The sequence below is a fragment of the Malus domestica genome, chromosome 12 (assembly GCF_042453785.1).
Source record: "Malus domestica chromosome 12, GDT2T_hap1".
Taxonomy (NCBI): Eukaryota; Viridiplantae; Streptophyta; class Magnoliopsida; order Rosales; family Rosaceae; genus Malus; species Malus domestica.
The window spans coordinates 21837073-21855108 of record NC_091672.1 but is presented as its reverse complement, the minus strand read 5'-3'; the positions used below and the strand labels follow the sequence as shown (position 1 = coordinate 21855108).

Genomic DNA, 18036 nt, shown 5'->3' with positions numbered 1-18036 from the left:
CTATATAATCAACTTAAATCAGTTAAATCCATCATGCAATGCATTTCCTTCTAATTTTTTGTGATAAACTAATAGATAATTGACTAAATAAACATCCTGCAAAGTTTCATTAAAAATTTCCAAGTTTTTTTTACAATTTCCGTGGTTTCCATGTAATTTTTATCGATATCGATATTATCCCGATATTTCCATCGATATTTCCGTGTTTTCGGACTACCGATATTTCCGATATTACCGATATTTTCTTCCTTGGTTGCAACAACAAAGAAACTAAGGAAGCAACTTTAAACTCTCACGCTGAGAGAAACACACTCACAATGGAGAACTCTCACACCGGAGAGAAAGGATTCTCAGTTTGCCTCATTTTAGTCATATGCTTTCTAACTTATCTCGATGTAGCTTGTGTGAGTTAATCTACTATCCCCTTTCTCTTTCTTGTTTACAGTCCCATATCGACATCGAATCATCCGACGGCAAAACGAGCAAGGTAGTCGATTTGCTTCTATTTGTTGTAGTTAATTTAATTTAGGTTTGATTGCTCTCTCTAGTCTCTTCCACCTCCCCAGCTTCTTTGCTTATGTTTTTTGCAATTTAATTTAGGGTAGTTCTAGCTAACATGAATGATGAAGCAGCGATTTGTTAGGTGTTTTCTCAAACGGTGTTTAATTGGCAATCAACGAACAACTGAAGGCGAAACACAGACTCGATTCATCACTTTGGTAATCATAGCTCTCTCTCTGAACACAGATTCGATTCATCATTAAGGTAATCATAATTCTCTCTCTCTCGCTCTCTCTCTCTCTCTCTCTCTTCCATCGTTAATGGTTCTACCACAACATGATGAAGCAATTTCAGTTTTGGGGTTTGAATTAAGGCTCTAATTTTAATTATTATTATTATGAGATCCATGAAGCAATTTCAGTTTGGGGTTTTCTTTATCATGGCTTGATTGGCAACGTATTATGTGAGCTAAAACCAAACATAGAAATCATTGCTTGCAAGGGTTTTGAGTGTTACACCCAATTCTCATTTTCTTAAGTCCTCCCTCCCTGTTTTTTCCTCTCCCTTGCTCTCTCCATATGATTAATACTGTTATTGATACGAATACATATATCTAGTGGCGGATCCATATTTTAAACTTGAGGGTCTCAATAATAAAGGTTAAAAAATTTGTAGACAAAAATAACATGGAAAAATTAAATGATAATACATTTTATTCATAAATCATACTTAAAACAACATTACAAGCTGCAAAATCCTATTTGTAAATATGCTATTCAGACCGAACATAAAACATATCAATAATGAACGTTAAATCTCCATCAATTCTCGATACACATCAATTTAATAAAAAGAAAATAAGACTTGGCCAGAACAGCGTTGTTTTGGGCCAGGTCATTTTAAAAAAACATTAAAATACATGGCCAAAATGACGTTGTTTTGGGCTAAGTCACTTAAAAAAAATCTATTCTTTTTTGTGGTAGTCTTCTTCCTGAAGACGCGGACGCCGATGCATAGCTGGAATTTAGAGCCAGAGCCAGAGGCAAGAGGCCCAACCTTATACTTCAGGAGCCCTGGGAAAATTCAATCAAGGATCTTGGATCGCCCAGGTCCCTTTATAGACACGCTCTACATGTGTCAGTGCATTGCATACGTAATCGATGGAGGTTGTTGGTGATGTTAATGCTCACACGGGAGTTACGGTTGTGTTGTGTCTTCTCTTATTTCCCAATATGACAAATTATCACTATGTAACGCATTAGAGCATCAGATGAGTACCGGAAAAAGGAGAAGGATAAGAGGCTAAACAAAGTCACAAGGCTATGAACAACAGTAGATATGTAGCCTGTCGTCCTTCACCAAAAAAGAAAAAGGCGGCCCATCGTAAGTATCCCACTGTGGGACAATGGCCATGGCCAAATTCCATGCTTGAGCAACAAGACCTTTTTCCTAAATGTCTTTTCTTTTGAACCCATCGTAATGGTATTAGGGTTCCAGTGTTCGACAAGCTTGTTGACTTGGAAGCGTTTTGGGCTGAATTGGAGTGGGACAAAATTTTCATAGAGGAGAAGCTAACTCAAGGAGGTGGCTATGCGGTCGGGGAGGGAAAACCACCAGGAATGAGCTAGGAGAAAGACGGCAGCCTATCATCCCGACTTTGGAGAAGTGAACCTACCCTTGAAATAGGTAGGAGGTTAAGGACTTAATTAGTTCCATCTGTGCTCTGCTGTGGTAGTGTGCTAACTACCTACCTTAATTTCTAGCTAAATAAATAGTCCGGACTACTCAATAGTACGTGAAATCAACGGTTAAGACTTGCCTTGGAATGACTTAGAAACAAGCGTTTTGCAGCCTTCACTAGAGGAAGGATGTCGAGAAGAATGGGGGTTGTGATCACTACTTCACCGGCCACCAGCCATTTAACATTCACTGTGCAAACACTCTTGGAGAATCACATCAACTTGTTGAAATCACTCATTCAAATCCAAGGACAATCCATCCCCACATGTGACCTCTCACAATTATCTGTATCATCAAGCTTTCTCTTCTTCCCAAAACTCTCCAATTTTTTTTCTCTAGTCTTCCAAGTACTTACCCAAGCAAAACACACCCAAGCAAAGTAACCGCATGAGTGGTGCATTCCTTGGAAACATGATCTAATGAAGGCATAAAGACTCAAGCTTATATTTATAGTCTTCGAAACTTGAATCTACGGACTTGATTACAACTACCGTTAGATGCTTTATAATGGCCTTATCCATTAACATCTTCATTGACTTCTGATTACCAGCACCTTCCTTAGTCCTCATTCGATCCAACATGGTTAGATCAGGTGGAACTGTAATTAGTTCATCAAAACATTTGGTCGTGTATAAAACTCTTATTACTCTCCAGTTAGGTGTTGGTGTGGGTATGCGTTAGCAAATTCTGATTGTCGGGCCTCCGATCCTATTATTCAGAGAATTGCCAAAACTTCTCCAGCATGATGTCGTGTTTACATATGAAGTCAACGAAAACTGCTAGAGTACCATATCACCGGACAAGGGCCAAGTCACAGATACTCTCGGTCTTAGCCCGTCAGTGTAAGCGAGCCTGACCTCTACCGTCTCTGCTACCGCTTGAACATTGCAAGAGCGTTCCATCTCCTTGATCTCGTGTATCCTATTTTAACATAAGGAGAAACATATATACCTACAAAGTTAGCTGGTTTGACATGATGCACAAGGGGGTTTATAGATCCATGAGATGAACACTCGCACGGTGTTCAAGCGGTTGCAGAGACAGTAGAGGTCGTGCTCGCTTACACTTACAAGGTAAGAGTGAGGGTATATGTGCGAGACATAGCGGTTGCAGTAGGCAATCCTTACACCTTTCGAATACAACCGCACATCGTCAAGAAAGATGAAAACACGTCATGCAATGAAAGGGAGATAAATGGTTACATACTTACCTGTCTAGTGGCATCGCTACCCCAGCAGTTTTCTTCGACCTCATATTTAAGCATGACGACATGTTGGAGAGGTTTTGGCTGTTGGAGAATGGTTCTCTCAAAAATAAGATTGGATGCCTGACAATAAAAAATTGTTGACACTAATACCCGACCGATGAAGAGCAAGAGCTTTTATACAAGACTATAGGGGTGCGTTTGTTGCCCCGGACTGTCTCGGACTGGACTAGCTACACGGACTAAGCTGGATTGGCTTAAACTAGACTAAGTTGGACTAACTTAGTGAAGCGTTTGGTGCAGTGTTGGACTAAGAAGCAGGATAATAAAAACATAACTGTTCACCAGATTTGTGTTTGGTTAGACTAGGACTACAAATTTTTGCCATTGTGTAATAGAGTAATGCTACAAATCTCATGATATCGGTTAAATTGAGCATATTTTTGCCATGTATATTATGAATCTTAAACAAAGAGGACAATTGTTTTGTTTCTATTACTTGCTAATAGAATTGGGACATACTATAGTTAGGACATACTATTTATAAATAGTTGAGTTTAATTTGCAAATGTAGTTTGGTTTAAACTCTATCAGCCAAAATAAGAAAAAGAATAGTGCACAATACATGCAACTTCAACAAATACAAGTACATAAGAAGATACTTGTGACAAGTCAATCTTTGCCATTGATTGACTCTTAAAACATCATTCACTAAACTTTCATCCAGGATATTTTACAAAATGCCAGTGAACTATAGTATAGCATTCCAAAGTAGATCTCCATAATTTACAAAATCCTAGTTAACATTAGCCAAAATACTTTATAGTGCAAAACTAAATTATAAGCCATAACATAAGATTGTACGATTAAAGCCAGTTGCATCATAAACTTGGGAAGAAATGGTTTTTCATTTCTTAATTTCATTTGAAGTCAGTTGCATCATAAACTTAGGAAGAATTGGCAAAGCTGGCTGGAGTTGAAGCAGGACAAATACTATCCGAGCGCCGTCGCCGTGGAGTTGGCCGCAAGGTTCATTTTCTAAAGACACCGGGGAGTTGAATTCAAATTTTTATAGAAAGAAAGAATTGACGTGTTTTAGTCTGTTTTTGTAACTAATGGAAAGACACTCTTGTCTTGATCTGCAGTCATCTATTGTTGTACAAATAACAAAATTCGAAAGGAATATTTGGATGAAACACGAAACTTAATTCAATCTTTCAAACATTGAATTATTAAGTCCATCAGCTTATAACAAAATGCTTGAGACCATGTCAATCATGATAAAACAGACAAGGACACTGAGCATTTCATTACTATAAGACATCAAACACAATTTCAGACTACAAAATCTGCAAATTAACTGAACAAGTGAGGGGTTCCTCAAGTTCCCCCGTCAACAACAAGCTCCTAGTTTCTATTCTACAAACTGCACTGAAATCTTACTAATTGTGAGGTTACTTGATCTATTACGTGCAACTAATCCTTGCCAAAGTGGCTCTTCAGAGTCAAATATTGATACAGGACTCGAAACCATCTCTGTCTTGATACCTCTGTCAAGGATGATCAGGAACACATTACATACGACGGTCACCGTGTGCGTGCATGACAGAAACTTTACTGAATGCTTAGAACAACTAAAGAAAAAGTGGATGTGAGATAGAATCCTCACTCTTGACATAAGTTCAGGGGCATATGGTGGAAATTTCCATGAGCAGGGATTCCATTGACCAAATGACAACTCGATATAGTGCCTATGGAATTGATTTGGTGATGACCCTTAGACGGAAATGGAGGTTGCTGCATGACGGGGTATCCCATAGGTAAATTGTTAACTGCACTAAATATAAACAAACAAGGAATAAGGGATCACATTACATTTAGATCCATGGCATAGAATTCAGTTAGAAGTAGCCGACAACCTTCCAATAAACCAACACCAAAAGTGAGAAGGAATTTGAATACGAGAAGACATGCATTCTAGCCATTTGCGTTCAGTATGGCTTACACTTTACATGACCATGCTCAGGAAAGAAATGTCTCAACAAATAAGCCAAACAAGGTGTATCTCAATTACGAGTAACTTCCCCCTGAATATTTTTCTGAATTCAAGTATAATTTTCCTTTTTACCAAAGTTGGAATTGGAACTCAAAAACTGCTCATTGGTATTGAAAGAAGAGGAAAATGGAATGCAGCTCCTACTCCTTTCTTCTACAAAAATTGAAAACGCTGACGTGTGCCTATACATTCAAGTTCTCTGAAAAGAAAATACCTGGCATGTAATGCATCCCATTATGCAAGGGAGGCAATGGAACCTCTGGAGGCTCTTGCTGTTTCATCAGATGGTATTGTTGCTCAAGCAAACGGTTGTACATAACAATTTGATTTTTCAGCTTTAGCCTCGTGTAGTAAGCCTTGAAAAATTCTGCATTTTCTACTTCCAATTTCTCAAGTACTAAATAAAAAAAAATAAAACATATGACAATTAGAGCAATTCGAAACATATAGCAACAATATAACGACAAAGTCAAAATCTTCTTTTGCGCCATCAACTAGTAATACTTATGCATTGCGAACAATGAAGAAAAGTGAAGATGTCATATAAAAGGGAATGGAAAGCTTTATTTCCATGTGTCTGGAGGAAGAAAAAACAAAGGAAATTATGTATGTAGCGGCATACCCAAGCTTGTAAAGCCCGGCTCAATCCTAGCACGATCTAACAGGGTATTGACGACTTCATTTTTGTTCATATACAACCGCAGACATCTTTCAACCAAATTCTGGACCTACAATGTTCATTATATTACCCAAGCAAAACAATGTAATTAAGTTTCGTCCTTGGAACAAAATCAAACTCAAGCTCAAACAAGTAAAGTAAAAAAATGTCTTACAACTTCAATATCTTCACGCGTGACTTTTGTACCCTTGTTGCTGGAAATAGATACTGAACCAGAGTCCACCGTAGGAACCTCACTGACGCCATTTTGTTGGTCATTATGGGGAAATTGCTTCTCCATTGATTTCTGTTTATCATGTGAAAGTCCTCTTGCTTAGGGATACAAAGCTCAAAGAAGTAAACAAGACTTGCGAAATAAATGTATTGTTTTGAACTCATCGAAATGTGAGGCAATCTAGGAGGGGGAAACAATTCAGTTGTATGATTTATGGCAACAAACAGCTAAGAGCTTTTCATACAACAACATTGGGTTAGAGAAATTCGGGTGCTATCATTGTCTGTCAGATTAATAAAATCAACGATGACTCGCAGATTGAGAATACATATAAATGATGCTAAAACCTGCAATATCTTCATTTCACTTCAATGCACCTAAACTCCGAGCTTTTGCTTGGCTCGAGATCTTCTGTTCAACTTTCTATGATGGCTAAATCTGAGAGACCAATAAATCCAAATATGACCTGAAATATCATAAAAATTGTGTAAAAAAGGATGAACAATTGGAATGTCGAATATGCAAGAGGGGCAAATTTTCATCTAACAAGATTAGTATAACATGCCAAACAAGGAAATGGATTGATTTCACCACTTCCAATCATCCATTTATGTAAAAGGAACAACTTTGTTTTTCTGTTTCTGGAATTAATTGGTAAATTACAATCCTTCTCGTTTTCCCATCAACTCTCGGCATCTAAACAGAGAACAAATCTCAGAAACCAACAACCAATGATCACTTCCCCCTGAACCCTTGTTTGGTTGCCAAGAGAATCCAAGAAAGAAAAAAAGAAAACAACACCTCACCCCCCACCCCCACCCCCCCAAACCCAAATCTCCAACTCAATTCTCTTCTTTTCTTCCTACCCTTTTCTCAGCAACCAAACAAGCATAAAAATTTATGATAAGAAAGTGCAGAGGTCTATGATTGAAAATTTCTCAAACCCAAAACAACAAAATCAAATAAAGCTCAGTTAATATCACAAACTAATCCACCCAAATCGACGAAATAAATCGAAGATTCGAAGGGAGATGAGGGTGAGCAGATGCAGATGAGCGAAGACGCAGCGATGAGGGTAAGGAGGATGACGATGAGGGAGCACAGCAAGGACGACGATGAGGGAAGACGCAGAGATGAGGACGATGAGGGAAGACGCAGAAAATCTCTCGTGTTTTCTCTGGCTTACGAGTCCGCCCAAAATTGGGGATCCTCGTTAAGAACTGCTAAGGAGCTATTTAATCCGAGCGAATCCCTGCTAAGCTCATTAAAGCTAATCCTGGTGCACACCAAACAAAGGACTATAGTCCAGTCCAGTCTAGTCCTTCTTAATCCTGTCAAACAAACGGGCCCTAGATGTTTCAATAAACCCATTACAATTCCGCCGGCCTAATCATGTTGGATCGAATGAGGACAGGAGGGTGGAATCAATTCAAAGACAATGGAGATGTTAATGGAAAAGGCCATTGCTGAGCGTCCAACGGTGGTTGTAATTATGTCTATGGATTAAAGTTTTGAAAACTATAAATATAGGCTTGGAGTCTATGTTCCTTCACTATATCATGTTTCCAAAAAATGGACCACTTATGTTGTTACTTTGCTTGGGTGGGGAACGAAAAACTGAAGAAAAGAATGAGGTGCTATTGGATTGAGAAAAATTATCAAGGGATCTAGGATACCTTTCATCTACTATATTGCCTTTCCAATTTTTGGGGAGGAGAAAATGTGCTACGTAACAAATGAATATGTTTATTTGAAGAAAAGGTGTTGCATAAGAACTAAAGACATCAATCAAAGTGATACAAAGTAACCGAGTCAAAATGGCATCTCATGGATTATAGTTTGAAAAACAATGTTGTTTCCGAAAGCTCTTTTGATATATGTACTAATTGGATCATGATTGTTGTCAATGTTAAGTTATGACTCATGTTTAATGGTTTGTATGAAATTGAGATTGTGATGGATGGCTGTTTCCTTATGTACTGAACTCTTTTTTATTGATATTGAGACTATGAGCATCTCCTCTCTCTCTCACTCTCTCTCTCTCTCTTCTCTCTCTCTCTCTCTCTCTCTCTCTCTCTCTCTCTCTCTCTCTCTCTCTCTCTCTCTCTCTCTCTCTTATCGGTGGAAAATATTGATATTCAAATCTATGGAAATACCGATTGATATATCGTTATCGGTCTTCGATTAATTTAAAATGGAACTGTAGGGAAATTTGCTCAAGGCAACTAATATCGATATTGATTCTATAAATTTGCATATTAATATTTCTACTGATATTTTAAACATTGTATCATATATAGGTGGAGGTAGAGGAAGAGGAGATACTTACAATCTCAATGTCAATAAAAAGGAGTTAAATAGCAAAGAAAACAGCAGTCATCTCAATCTCATTGTCATACATATCATTTGACAAATCATATAATACGAGTCATAGCTTAACAATGAAACCAATCATAATGAAATCTAATTACTACATATATCAAAAAAGCTTTCGGACGCGAAATTGTTCTTCAAACTATAATTCATGAAATGCCATATTTCGACTCAGTTACTTTGTAGCACTTTGATTGATGTTTTAGTTTTTATGCATCACCTTTTCTTCGGATTAAAAAAATATTAGACCGTCTTCATATGTTACATAATACTTTTTCTTCTTCTCAAAAATTGGAAAGACAATATAATGGATGTCAGGTATCCTAGATCCCTTTATAATTTTTCCCAATACATTAGCACCTAATCACTACCCCATGAGTTCTTGATTAGCCACCAGAATCCATATCATCAAGCTTCTTCTTCTTCCCTAAACTCTCCATTTTCTTCATTCTTCTAACTTTCTCAACTAAGCAAAGTAATAACATAAGTGGTCCCCTTATTAACCAAATAAACTAAATTAGTTGGAATCAGGTGGGGCTTATCTTCAAAATAGTTAGAGTTAGTTGGAGTTAGGTGTAAAGGGTAAAAGTGTAAAATTGTGCAACATAGTCTCTATATAAGCATTGTCTTATAGACTCAGAGGTTCATGATGTAATATTTCCTTTTTACTCAAAATATATCACTGAAAGGTTTCTCTCTTATTTTCTTCTTCTTTGATTCCTTTAGTTTCTTCTTCCTTAAGATTTCTGTATTTCAATAGCGCTAATATGGTATTATCGCCAGCATTGGCTCACTGCCGTTGTTGACCCTAGTTCTTCCGCTGCTACACACGATCGAAGAGTCCAATTCAAGTGACATTGTAAATTTTTCTGTTGAGTAATTGGGTTTCAGTCCTGATTAAAAGGTTAATTGGGTTTCACTCTTGATTAGAAGGTTAATTGGGTGTCAGTCTTGATTAGAAGATTTCGATCTTAGAATTTAGTGCATGTTGTGTGTTTGATTTCGCTTGTATTTCAAGGGATTTCGCTTGTATTTCAAGATTTCTTCAAGAAAGTTTCAATCTTTCTTGATTGCAAAGGGAGTTTCATAAGGGAGTTTCATTCTCTCTTAATTTTCTTTCTGGATAGCAAAGATTGGGGGTTTGTGTGATTCTTGAAAATGTGTGTTTTACATCAAGGAGTCATGGCTAATTCTACTGTCAAATTTGAAAATTTGTTGGGAATGATCACTATAAAGTTGAAGGATGATAATTTTGCGAAATGGGCATTTGAGTTTAAGTCGGTGTTGAAGGGGTCATAAATTGTTTGGGCATTTTGATGGCACTACTGCTTGTCCGTCGAAATTTGTAGTTTGTACTGAAGGAGGAGTTTCTTCTGATCCTAATGATGCATATATTGAATAGGAGTCCACAGATATGGCACTGTTAAGTCTTTTATTAGCTACTTTGTCTGATGAGGCTATTGAATATGTTTTTGGATGTGTGACTGCGTACGAGGCTTGGTCAAATCTTGTGGATCGGTTTGCTTCCGTGTCTAATTCTAGAGTTAATCACTTAAAAACAGAATTACATACAATTCAGAAATGAGGGGATTCAATTGATAAATATCTGTTAAGATTGAAGAATATAAGGGAACAGTTAACTGTTGCTAAAGAATTCATTTCTGATAATGATGTCATAATTGCTGGTCTTGTTGGTTTACCAAAAGAGTATGCTATAATTCGAATAGTGATATTAGCCAGAGAATCATCTATTTCTGTTAAAGAACTTCGAGTTTTGTTGCTTGGGGCGGAAAAAGAAATTGAAGGTGAATCAAGTGGTCCTTCTGCATTATATGTTCAAGGTTCTCAAATGATCCCAGGAGCTTCTTCTACTTCAGGGTCTAATCCTACAGGACATAGTCATTTACCTGGAATAACTGGGGGTATCCTAACTCCTAATCCATATCCCTATTCAATTGAGCTTTATTCTCAGCCATACATACAACCATACCCTCAACCTCCTCTGCATCAACAACTTCCATCATCATTTGTTTTACCACAGCCTTCTATGCCTCAACAACCATACTCACAACCTCATATGCCTTAACAATTTCCTATGCTTCAAAAACCATACTCACAACCTCCTATGCCTCAACAATTTCCTGGTACTGTTTATCCTCAAATTCATTATGGTGTTGGCTATATGGGCAACTCTTCAAATTCTAGCTCAAGACCTCCGTTTATACCGAAGCCAAATTATAAGGGTAATAACAGTTTCAAGTCAAATGCTGGTTTTCAAGGTAAAGGGTACAATACAGATTCTTCTTCTGGTTTTTCATCTGGAATACAAGGCAATTTGGTACGAATGTGTGGAATGGGAATACAGAAAACAGGTTTTCAAATGTTATTGAGTGTCAAATCTGCAACAGGAGAGGACATACAACTGTTAATTGTTTTCACAGGAATGCTACTACACCAAGTACTGGTTTTCAAATGAAGTGTTAGATTTGTGGGAAACGTGGTCATTCAGCTCTTGATTGCTATCACAGAGGGAATTATGTGTTCCAAGGTCAACAACCACTTGCACAGTTCACAACTATGACAGCCTAGCAAGCAGAACAACAAATTCCTTAGGATGCTTGGATTGTTGATACTGGTGCATCTCACCATATCATTGCTGATATCAACACATTGAATCAAGTTACACCATTCCAAGGTTCTAAAACAATTTTAGTTGGCAATGGGACAAGTTTATCTATTGAAAATACTGGTGCAACTACTATTAAAACTAACTCTCATAGCCTAGTTTTTAATAATGTTTTACATGTTCCAAAAATTGCTTAAAGTCTGCTATCTGTACAACAATTGTGTGCTGACAATCATAGTTGGTTTGTTTGTGATGATAATGATTTTTTTATGCAGGACAAGAAGACAAGGGACATACTGTATAGAGGAAAGAGTATAGCAAGACAGTTGTTTCAAATCCCTATTATCAAGCAATCAAGAGGAGTTCAGTCTGTGATTCAGCAGCCTTACGGTTTTCTTGGACAGGTGGTAAAGTCAACTCTGTGGCATCAACGGTTTGGTTATCCATCCAATGAAATCATGTCCATCATGTTGAAACAGTCAAATATACCACTAAAGTTACATATGAATCATAGTATGTGTACTTACTGTATTAAAGGAAAAATGTGTAGGCTTTCTTTTTTCTCCTAGCAGTGATAGATACTTCTCACCATTTGAAAAGGTGCACTCAGATGTATGGGGCCCTTATCCAGTCAAAACAATAGAGGGGTTTAGATACTATGTTACTTTTATTGATCAATATACAAAGTATGTCTGGATTTTTCCATTGTATAATAAATCAAATGTCTATGCAATTTTTGTGAGTTTTTACAACTGGGTTTATATACAGTTTGGTGTTGCTATTAAATGTATACAATCTGATGGTGGGGGTGAGTACACAAGTCATTCCTTTAAAGCTTTTCTTGCTGCAAAGGGTATTGGACAAATGATTTCTTGTCTATACACTCCACAATAGAATGGAGTAGTTGAAAGAAAACATAGGCATATAGTGGAAACTGCCATTACTCTTCTTGCTCAAGCTGCATTACCACTTGATTTTTGGTATTATCCTGTGCACATGCTTTGTTTTTATCAATCGAATGCCTTGCAAAGTGTTGTCCATGGTGTCCCCTTATAAGAAATTGTATGGTAAAGATCCTGAGTTGTAGAATTTGAAAGTATTTTGATCAGCAGTATATCCTTGGTTAAGACCATATTCTGAAAATAAGTTACCATCTAGGTCTGATCAATGTGTGTTTTTGGGTTATTCTATGGGATATAAAGGTGTAGTCTGTTATAATGTACAAGGCCAAAAATGTATTGTTTCAAGACATGTTATCTTTGATGAGAATGTGTTTCCTTATGCATTGATAAAATGTAAAGTTGAAGGACAGAGAGTCACTTCGAGTTAACTTCAATGTAGCACTGTGGTAGTACCAGTTCCTGTACAAAACAGATATTCAGCTCATGTGAATACAATGCATTAAGAGGGTAGTATGGATTTATTTTTTGGTAATGGAAATTTATCTGCAATTCAAACTCATGCACAAACTCCAGTTTCTACTTCACACATCAACAGTTCTTCAGAACAATCAGGCACTGGAACTCAGGGATTTGAAACTCAAGCATCCACAAACACTCTTTCCTCTTCTCAACATACAGTTCCCTTGCTTCCTGTCCTTGATCCATCTCAGCTTCAGGTAATTCTTCCTTTGTCTATTCCAAATGCACAAATTCAATCCCAGTCACACAATCATACTATTCAAACTAGACTTAAAACAGGTGCTATTATGAGACGAGATTACACATCATGTCTAGCTGCATTACCCGAGTTAGCATATATTCAGTTTAAAGTTGATGATATTGGAGATGTCAATGGTCATATACCATGTGGTTTCTCTTTTCTGGCTGACATACATGAGGTAGAGGAACCAAAGAACTTAAGAGTTGCATCAACTATGTCTCAATGGCAGAATGCTATGCAGGAAGAGTATGATGCTTTAAAGTCACAAGGTACATGGAAATTAGTCCCTCCTCCAAGTGATAGAGCTGTGATTGGCAGTAAATGGGTTTATAAAGTGAAAAGAAATCCTAATGGGACAATGTCAAGGTACAAAGCCCGATTGGTAGCAGAATGTTTTAGTCAATAGCAATGGTTGGATTATTCAGAAATTTTTAGTCCTGTGGTTAGACATGCAATTGTGAAGCTTATTTTAGTATTGGCAGCCCAATACCACTGGAATTTAAGACAATTAGATATTAAAAATGTATTTTTGCATGGGGAGCTTGAAGAAGAAGTATATATGAACCAACCCCAAGGTTCTGTGGATCAACAGTACCCAAGTCATGTGTGCAGATTAATAAAATCCCTATATGGGTTGAAACAAGCTCCAAGAGCTTGGAATTCTAAATTTACAAGTTTTCTACCTGCACTTGGTTTTAAAACCTCAATGTCTGATACAAGCTTGTTTGTGAAGGTGGATGAGAGTGATGTTATTTTACTCCTCTTGTATGTTGATGACATCATTTTAACTGGATCTAATAGTGAGAAAATTCAGTTTGTCATTAATAGTCTTGCAACTGTGTTTGATTTAAAAGATATGGGAAAGTTGACATATTTCTTGGGAATCCAGATTCAATATCATGCAGATGGGTCTTTGTTTGTGAATCAATCAAAATACACAAAGGAGTTGTTGAAAAAGGCTGGAATGGAGCAGTGTAAACCAACCTCCACACCTTCCAAACCTCACCCATAGCTACTTACAACTGAAGGCACACCATTGTCTGATCCTACCCACTATAGAAACCTGGTTGAGGCTTTGCAGTACCTGACTTTTACCAGGCCAGATATTGCACACTCAGTGAATGTAGCGTGTCAGTATATGACCAATCCTTCAGAGTCTCATATGTATCTGGTGAAAAGAATTATGAGGTATCTTCAGGGTACATACAATTGTGGGTTGACATACATTCAGCCTTCTGATTTTCAAATCAATGCTTATTCTGATTCGGATTGGGCAGCAGATATCAACACAAGGAGGTCCATTACTGGTTATGTTTTTTATTTGGGATCCAATATGATATCGTGGCAGTCAAAGAAACAGGCTATTGTATCTCGAAGTTCTATAGAAGCCGAGTACAAAGCCTTGGCACATTGTGCTGCAGATGTCTTTTGGATTAAATCTCTGCTTAAGGATGTTCATCAAGTTCTTACACAACCTCCTACCTTGCATTGTGATAACCTTTCAGCTCTGGCATTGTGTTCCAATCCAATGTTCCACTCGAAGATTAAACATTTGGACACAGATTATCATTTTGTAAGGGAAAAAGTTCAAAAATGGGATCTTCGTGTTCAATACATATCAACACATGAACAGGTAGCAGATGTATTCACAAAAGGTTTACATAGTCCAGTGTTTATTCAACATCGTCATAGTTTACATATTGGAGTCTTTGATGTTGGTCAACAATCTTTACAAGCTCGAGAAGCAGCAAGTGCAGCAGATAGAGAACATGACAGTCCCACCGGTTCTTCATTGCAGATGCAAACAAAACTTGGGAGTTACCAGTTTTGTTTGAGGGGGGAGTATTAACCAAATAAACTGAATTAGTTGGAATCAGGTGGGACTTATCTTCAAAACAGTTAGAGTTAGTTGGAGTTAGGTCAATGAGAGATGAACGCTATTAAAATGTTGAAGCGGTTGTCGAGACAGTAGAGACTGGGCTCGCTTACGGTAAGACCAAGAGTATCCATGCGAGGCTTGGCGCCCTTGCAGTAAGCAATCCCTACACCTTTCTAATACAACCACACCCTGCCAAGAAAAATAAAAATGCTTCATGCCATGGAGGGAGATAAATGGTTATGTACTAACTTATCTGTCTGATGGCATGGCTACTCCAGCCATTTTCTTCGACTATATGTAAGCACTACATAATGTTGGAGAAGTTTTGGCAGCTGAAGAATGTTCACACCAACACCTGACCAAAGAGCAGTATAAGAGATTCTATACACGACTATAAATGTTTTGGTGAACCCGTTATAATAGTATACAAGACTAAGGAGATGTACACCTGGTTAGACCATGTTGGATCGAATGAGGATTAAGAAGGGTGCTACAAGACTATGGAGATGTAATGGGTAATCATGTCCGTAGATTCAAGTTTCGAAGACAATGTAAGCATGGAGTTTGATCATTTACTAGATCATGTTTCAAAGAAGAGACCACTTATACTGTTACTTTGCTTGGGGTAGGGAACTTGGAAGACTGAAGAAAAGAAATTGGAGGGTTTTGGGTAGAAAAGGAAGCTTGATGATATAGGTACTTGTGAGTTTTGGCTAATCAAGAATTCATGAGGTAGTGATTGGGATGCTAATGGATTGGGAAAAGTTATCAAGGGATCTAGGATACCTTACGTGAACTAAATTACATTTTTAAGGAGGAGAAAAAGTGCTACGTAACAAATGTAGACGGTCTTTTTATTATTAGAATAAAAGGTGTTGCATTAGAACTAAAGAAATCAATCAAAGTGCTACAAAGTACAAAGTAACTAATTCAAATGGGCATCTCATGGATTAGAGTTTGAAGAACCATGTATGACTGGCTGTTTCCTTTTCTTTTCTATTTCTCTCCTCTACCTCTATCTATATATTGTACATGATATCCCTGTTATGTTTCGTAACAACAACTGGAGCATCTTCTTTGTTGGAAACTGGCTTAATTTGAGAAGCCCTTTTTTGGTGAGTTTGGGGATAACCATCTCTGAGTTTAATGTCACCAAATAGGTTGGCTGCACACTTTGGTTCCTTTTTCAGTTTGATAAAAGGGAAATTTCCCAGAGAGCACCATTTTTGTGATTTTGTGGTGCCGTACCATTTGGAATACGGCGATATGAGCAAGCTCTTTTGTCTATCATGGCTTAGTGTACCAAATAGGGTTGGCTGCACATTTTGGTTCCTTTTTCAGTTTGATAAAAGGAAAGTGTCCCCGAGAGCACTATATTTGTGATTTTGTGCTGCCGTATCATTCGGAAGACGGTGACATGAACTAGCTCTTTTGTCTATCATGATGTTGGGAAAGAGCAACCAATTTGTTAGAGATGTTCTCTGTCCTGGTGTAAGTTGCTTCTCTTACTTTGTTCGTTGTACAGTAGATGCAAGACTGAGTTAGTTCTTCTCTTTGATCCCTTGTGTATGCGAGTTTGGTTCATATCTTTGTAATAACCCCATCTCTTTCCTGTATTTGTCTGCAAGCAACAATCTGAGACTTGTTCTTGGCTAGTCTCTGTGTGTGTTCTGGGTGTTTTTGGAATATGTAGTGAGAGCTTAAAAACTCTTTTGTGTTCTCCTTTGTTATTAGTGCATTTCCTCACCGTCTCCAGACCGGATGTAGGCTCTAACATAGCCAAACCGGTATTTTTACTATATGGACGATTTCTGTATTTGTCATATTTTGTCTCCGCTTATGTATTGATCTTATTTTTGTTGCTTCCACACAAGAAGTTGAATCAAGACCATGTCTTTGGTTGCTTCCGCACAAGTTGAACCAAAAGCATGTCTTCAGATGCTTCCGCACAACGGTCTTCAATACTAGAACAAAATTAGAATTGCTATGACACCTGTAGAGTATCACAAAAAACAATTACAGAGCATTTCAGGATCCTATCATCTTCCTCATTGTCTTTTTTCTTTGAGGGGGCAGCAACCTTATTCTATACGTCAGCTGCATCCTTCTGCATATCTAGCTTGGCAAGAGCAACCGCGCAACTGCATGTAAAATGCAGTGGACTGACCAGTTAGTAGAGACATTGCGCTTGCATTGCACCTCGGTTGATCGCAATTTCGATTACCTTTTCTTGCACACTTTTGGAGATACCATGGTTCCAACATCTATAAAGTGCAATTCCGATCAATAAAACAAAAATCAATGAATGAATATACATAATAAATGTTGATTTCTTTATTTATTTATTTTAATCACAAATCACTTCTACTCATTTATTTTGTCTGTCAGACTCAAATTTCATATGGATATCTCTGTATTGCAAACTCAAGTTTTTCTTCATGTATTGAATTTGCCATTGCAGAGGAGCTTGCATGACTTGGGGCAACCATACATACGTGTGCTCGAAATGGAGAATTGCTCCACGAGAGGATTCAAGAGTGGAAGAGTAAGGGGTTTGAAGTGAATGGCTCAGTTTGTTATCTCACATCTAAATATCAGAGGGAGGAGCTCATAAAGATTGTCTCATCTGCTTTTCATGGCTAGCTTTACATCCTTTTAAGTTTATTTCACTGTCGTTGTTATCTTGTTTTCTATGAAGCACGGATACTTTAGTTTGGTCGCCTATCTGATACCCTTATACTTTAAGATGAGAATTTTAAGAGGAGAAAAAATTAATAGAAAACAAAGATTTAGTTGAAAGTTATGAATACAAAGAATTTGCCTCTAATTGAAACATGAATATAACTCTCATACTTGAATGAACTTGAATGTGGATGTTTTCCTGTTAAATTATGGGATAAATTACACAAAACTACCTTAACTATAGGTCGAACAGCAATCTCATACCTTATGTTTTAAAAATTACAATATCATACTTCACCTTATGAATTTGTTACAATGTCATATCTTCGTCAATTTTTCTGTTAAATGCTGACGTGGCTTGAGCTGGAGTCCACTCTCTAATCCAACTGGATTAAAAATTTAATTAAATATTTAAAAATT

At 37.4% G+C, this 18036-nt stretch overlaps 1 protein-coding gene and 1 long non-coding RNA gene across 5 annotated transcripts; one reads left to right on the top strand and one right to left on the bottom strand.

Moving 5' to 3' along the window:
* Positions 1-4690: 4690 nt before the first annotated feature.
* On the bottom strand, positions 4691-7729 carry LOC103431706 (uncharacterized). Of its 4 annotated transcripts, none has more exons than XM_029090428.2 (6): positions 6742-7208; positions 6335-6475; positions 6124-6229; positions 5716-5898; positions 5115-5277; positions 4691-4995 (listed from the first exon to the last, which is right to left on the bottom strand). In XM_029090428.2, exons 1-6 carry the CDS (start codon positions 6754-6756, stop codon positions 4860-4862), a joined length of 744 nt encoding a protein of 247 aa, XP_028946261.2. In that variant the 5' UTR covers positions 6757-7208; the 3' UTR covers positions 4691-4859. The 4 variants fall into 4 exon arrangements, with proteins under 4 accessions (XP_028946261.2, XP_070666314.1, XP_028946262.2 ...); XM_070810213.1 differs by having other exon boundaries at positions 4693-4995; positions 6335-6466; positions 6742-7206; XM_029090429.2 differs by lacking the exon at positions 4691-4995 and having other exon boundaries at positions 5011-5282; positions 6742-7729.
* An 8544-nt stretch (positions 7730-16273) lies between these two features.
* On the top strand, positions 16274-17658 carry LOC114820154 (uncharacterized). The gene is made up of 2 exons (XR_003767538.2): positions 16274-16425; positions 17396-17658. It is a non-coding gene; the product is annotated as an uncharacterized lncRNA (long non-coding RNA).
* Positions 17659-18036: the final 378 nt, after the last annotated feature.

What these genes read in the sequence shown, in the direction of transcription:
- LOC103431706 (XM_029090428.2), bottom strand. An exon ending in GCCGGGCTTTACAAGCTTGG is followed by an intron (nt 5,899 to 6,123) that starts GTATGCCGCTAC and finishes TTTTTTATTTAG; the next exon opens with TACTTGAGAAATTGGAAGTA. An exon ending in CCCCTGAACTTATGTCAAGA is followed by an intron (nt 4,996 to 5,114) that starts GTGAGGATTCTA and finishes CATCCTTGACAG; the next exon opens with AGGTATCAAGACAGAGATGG.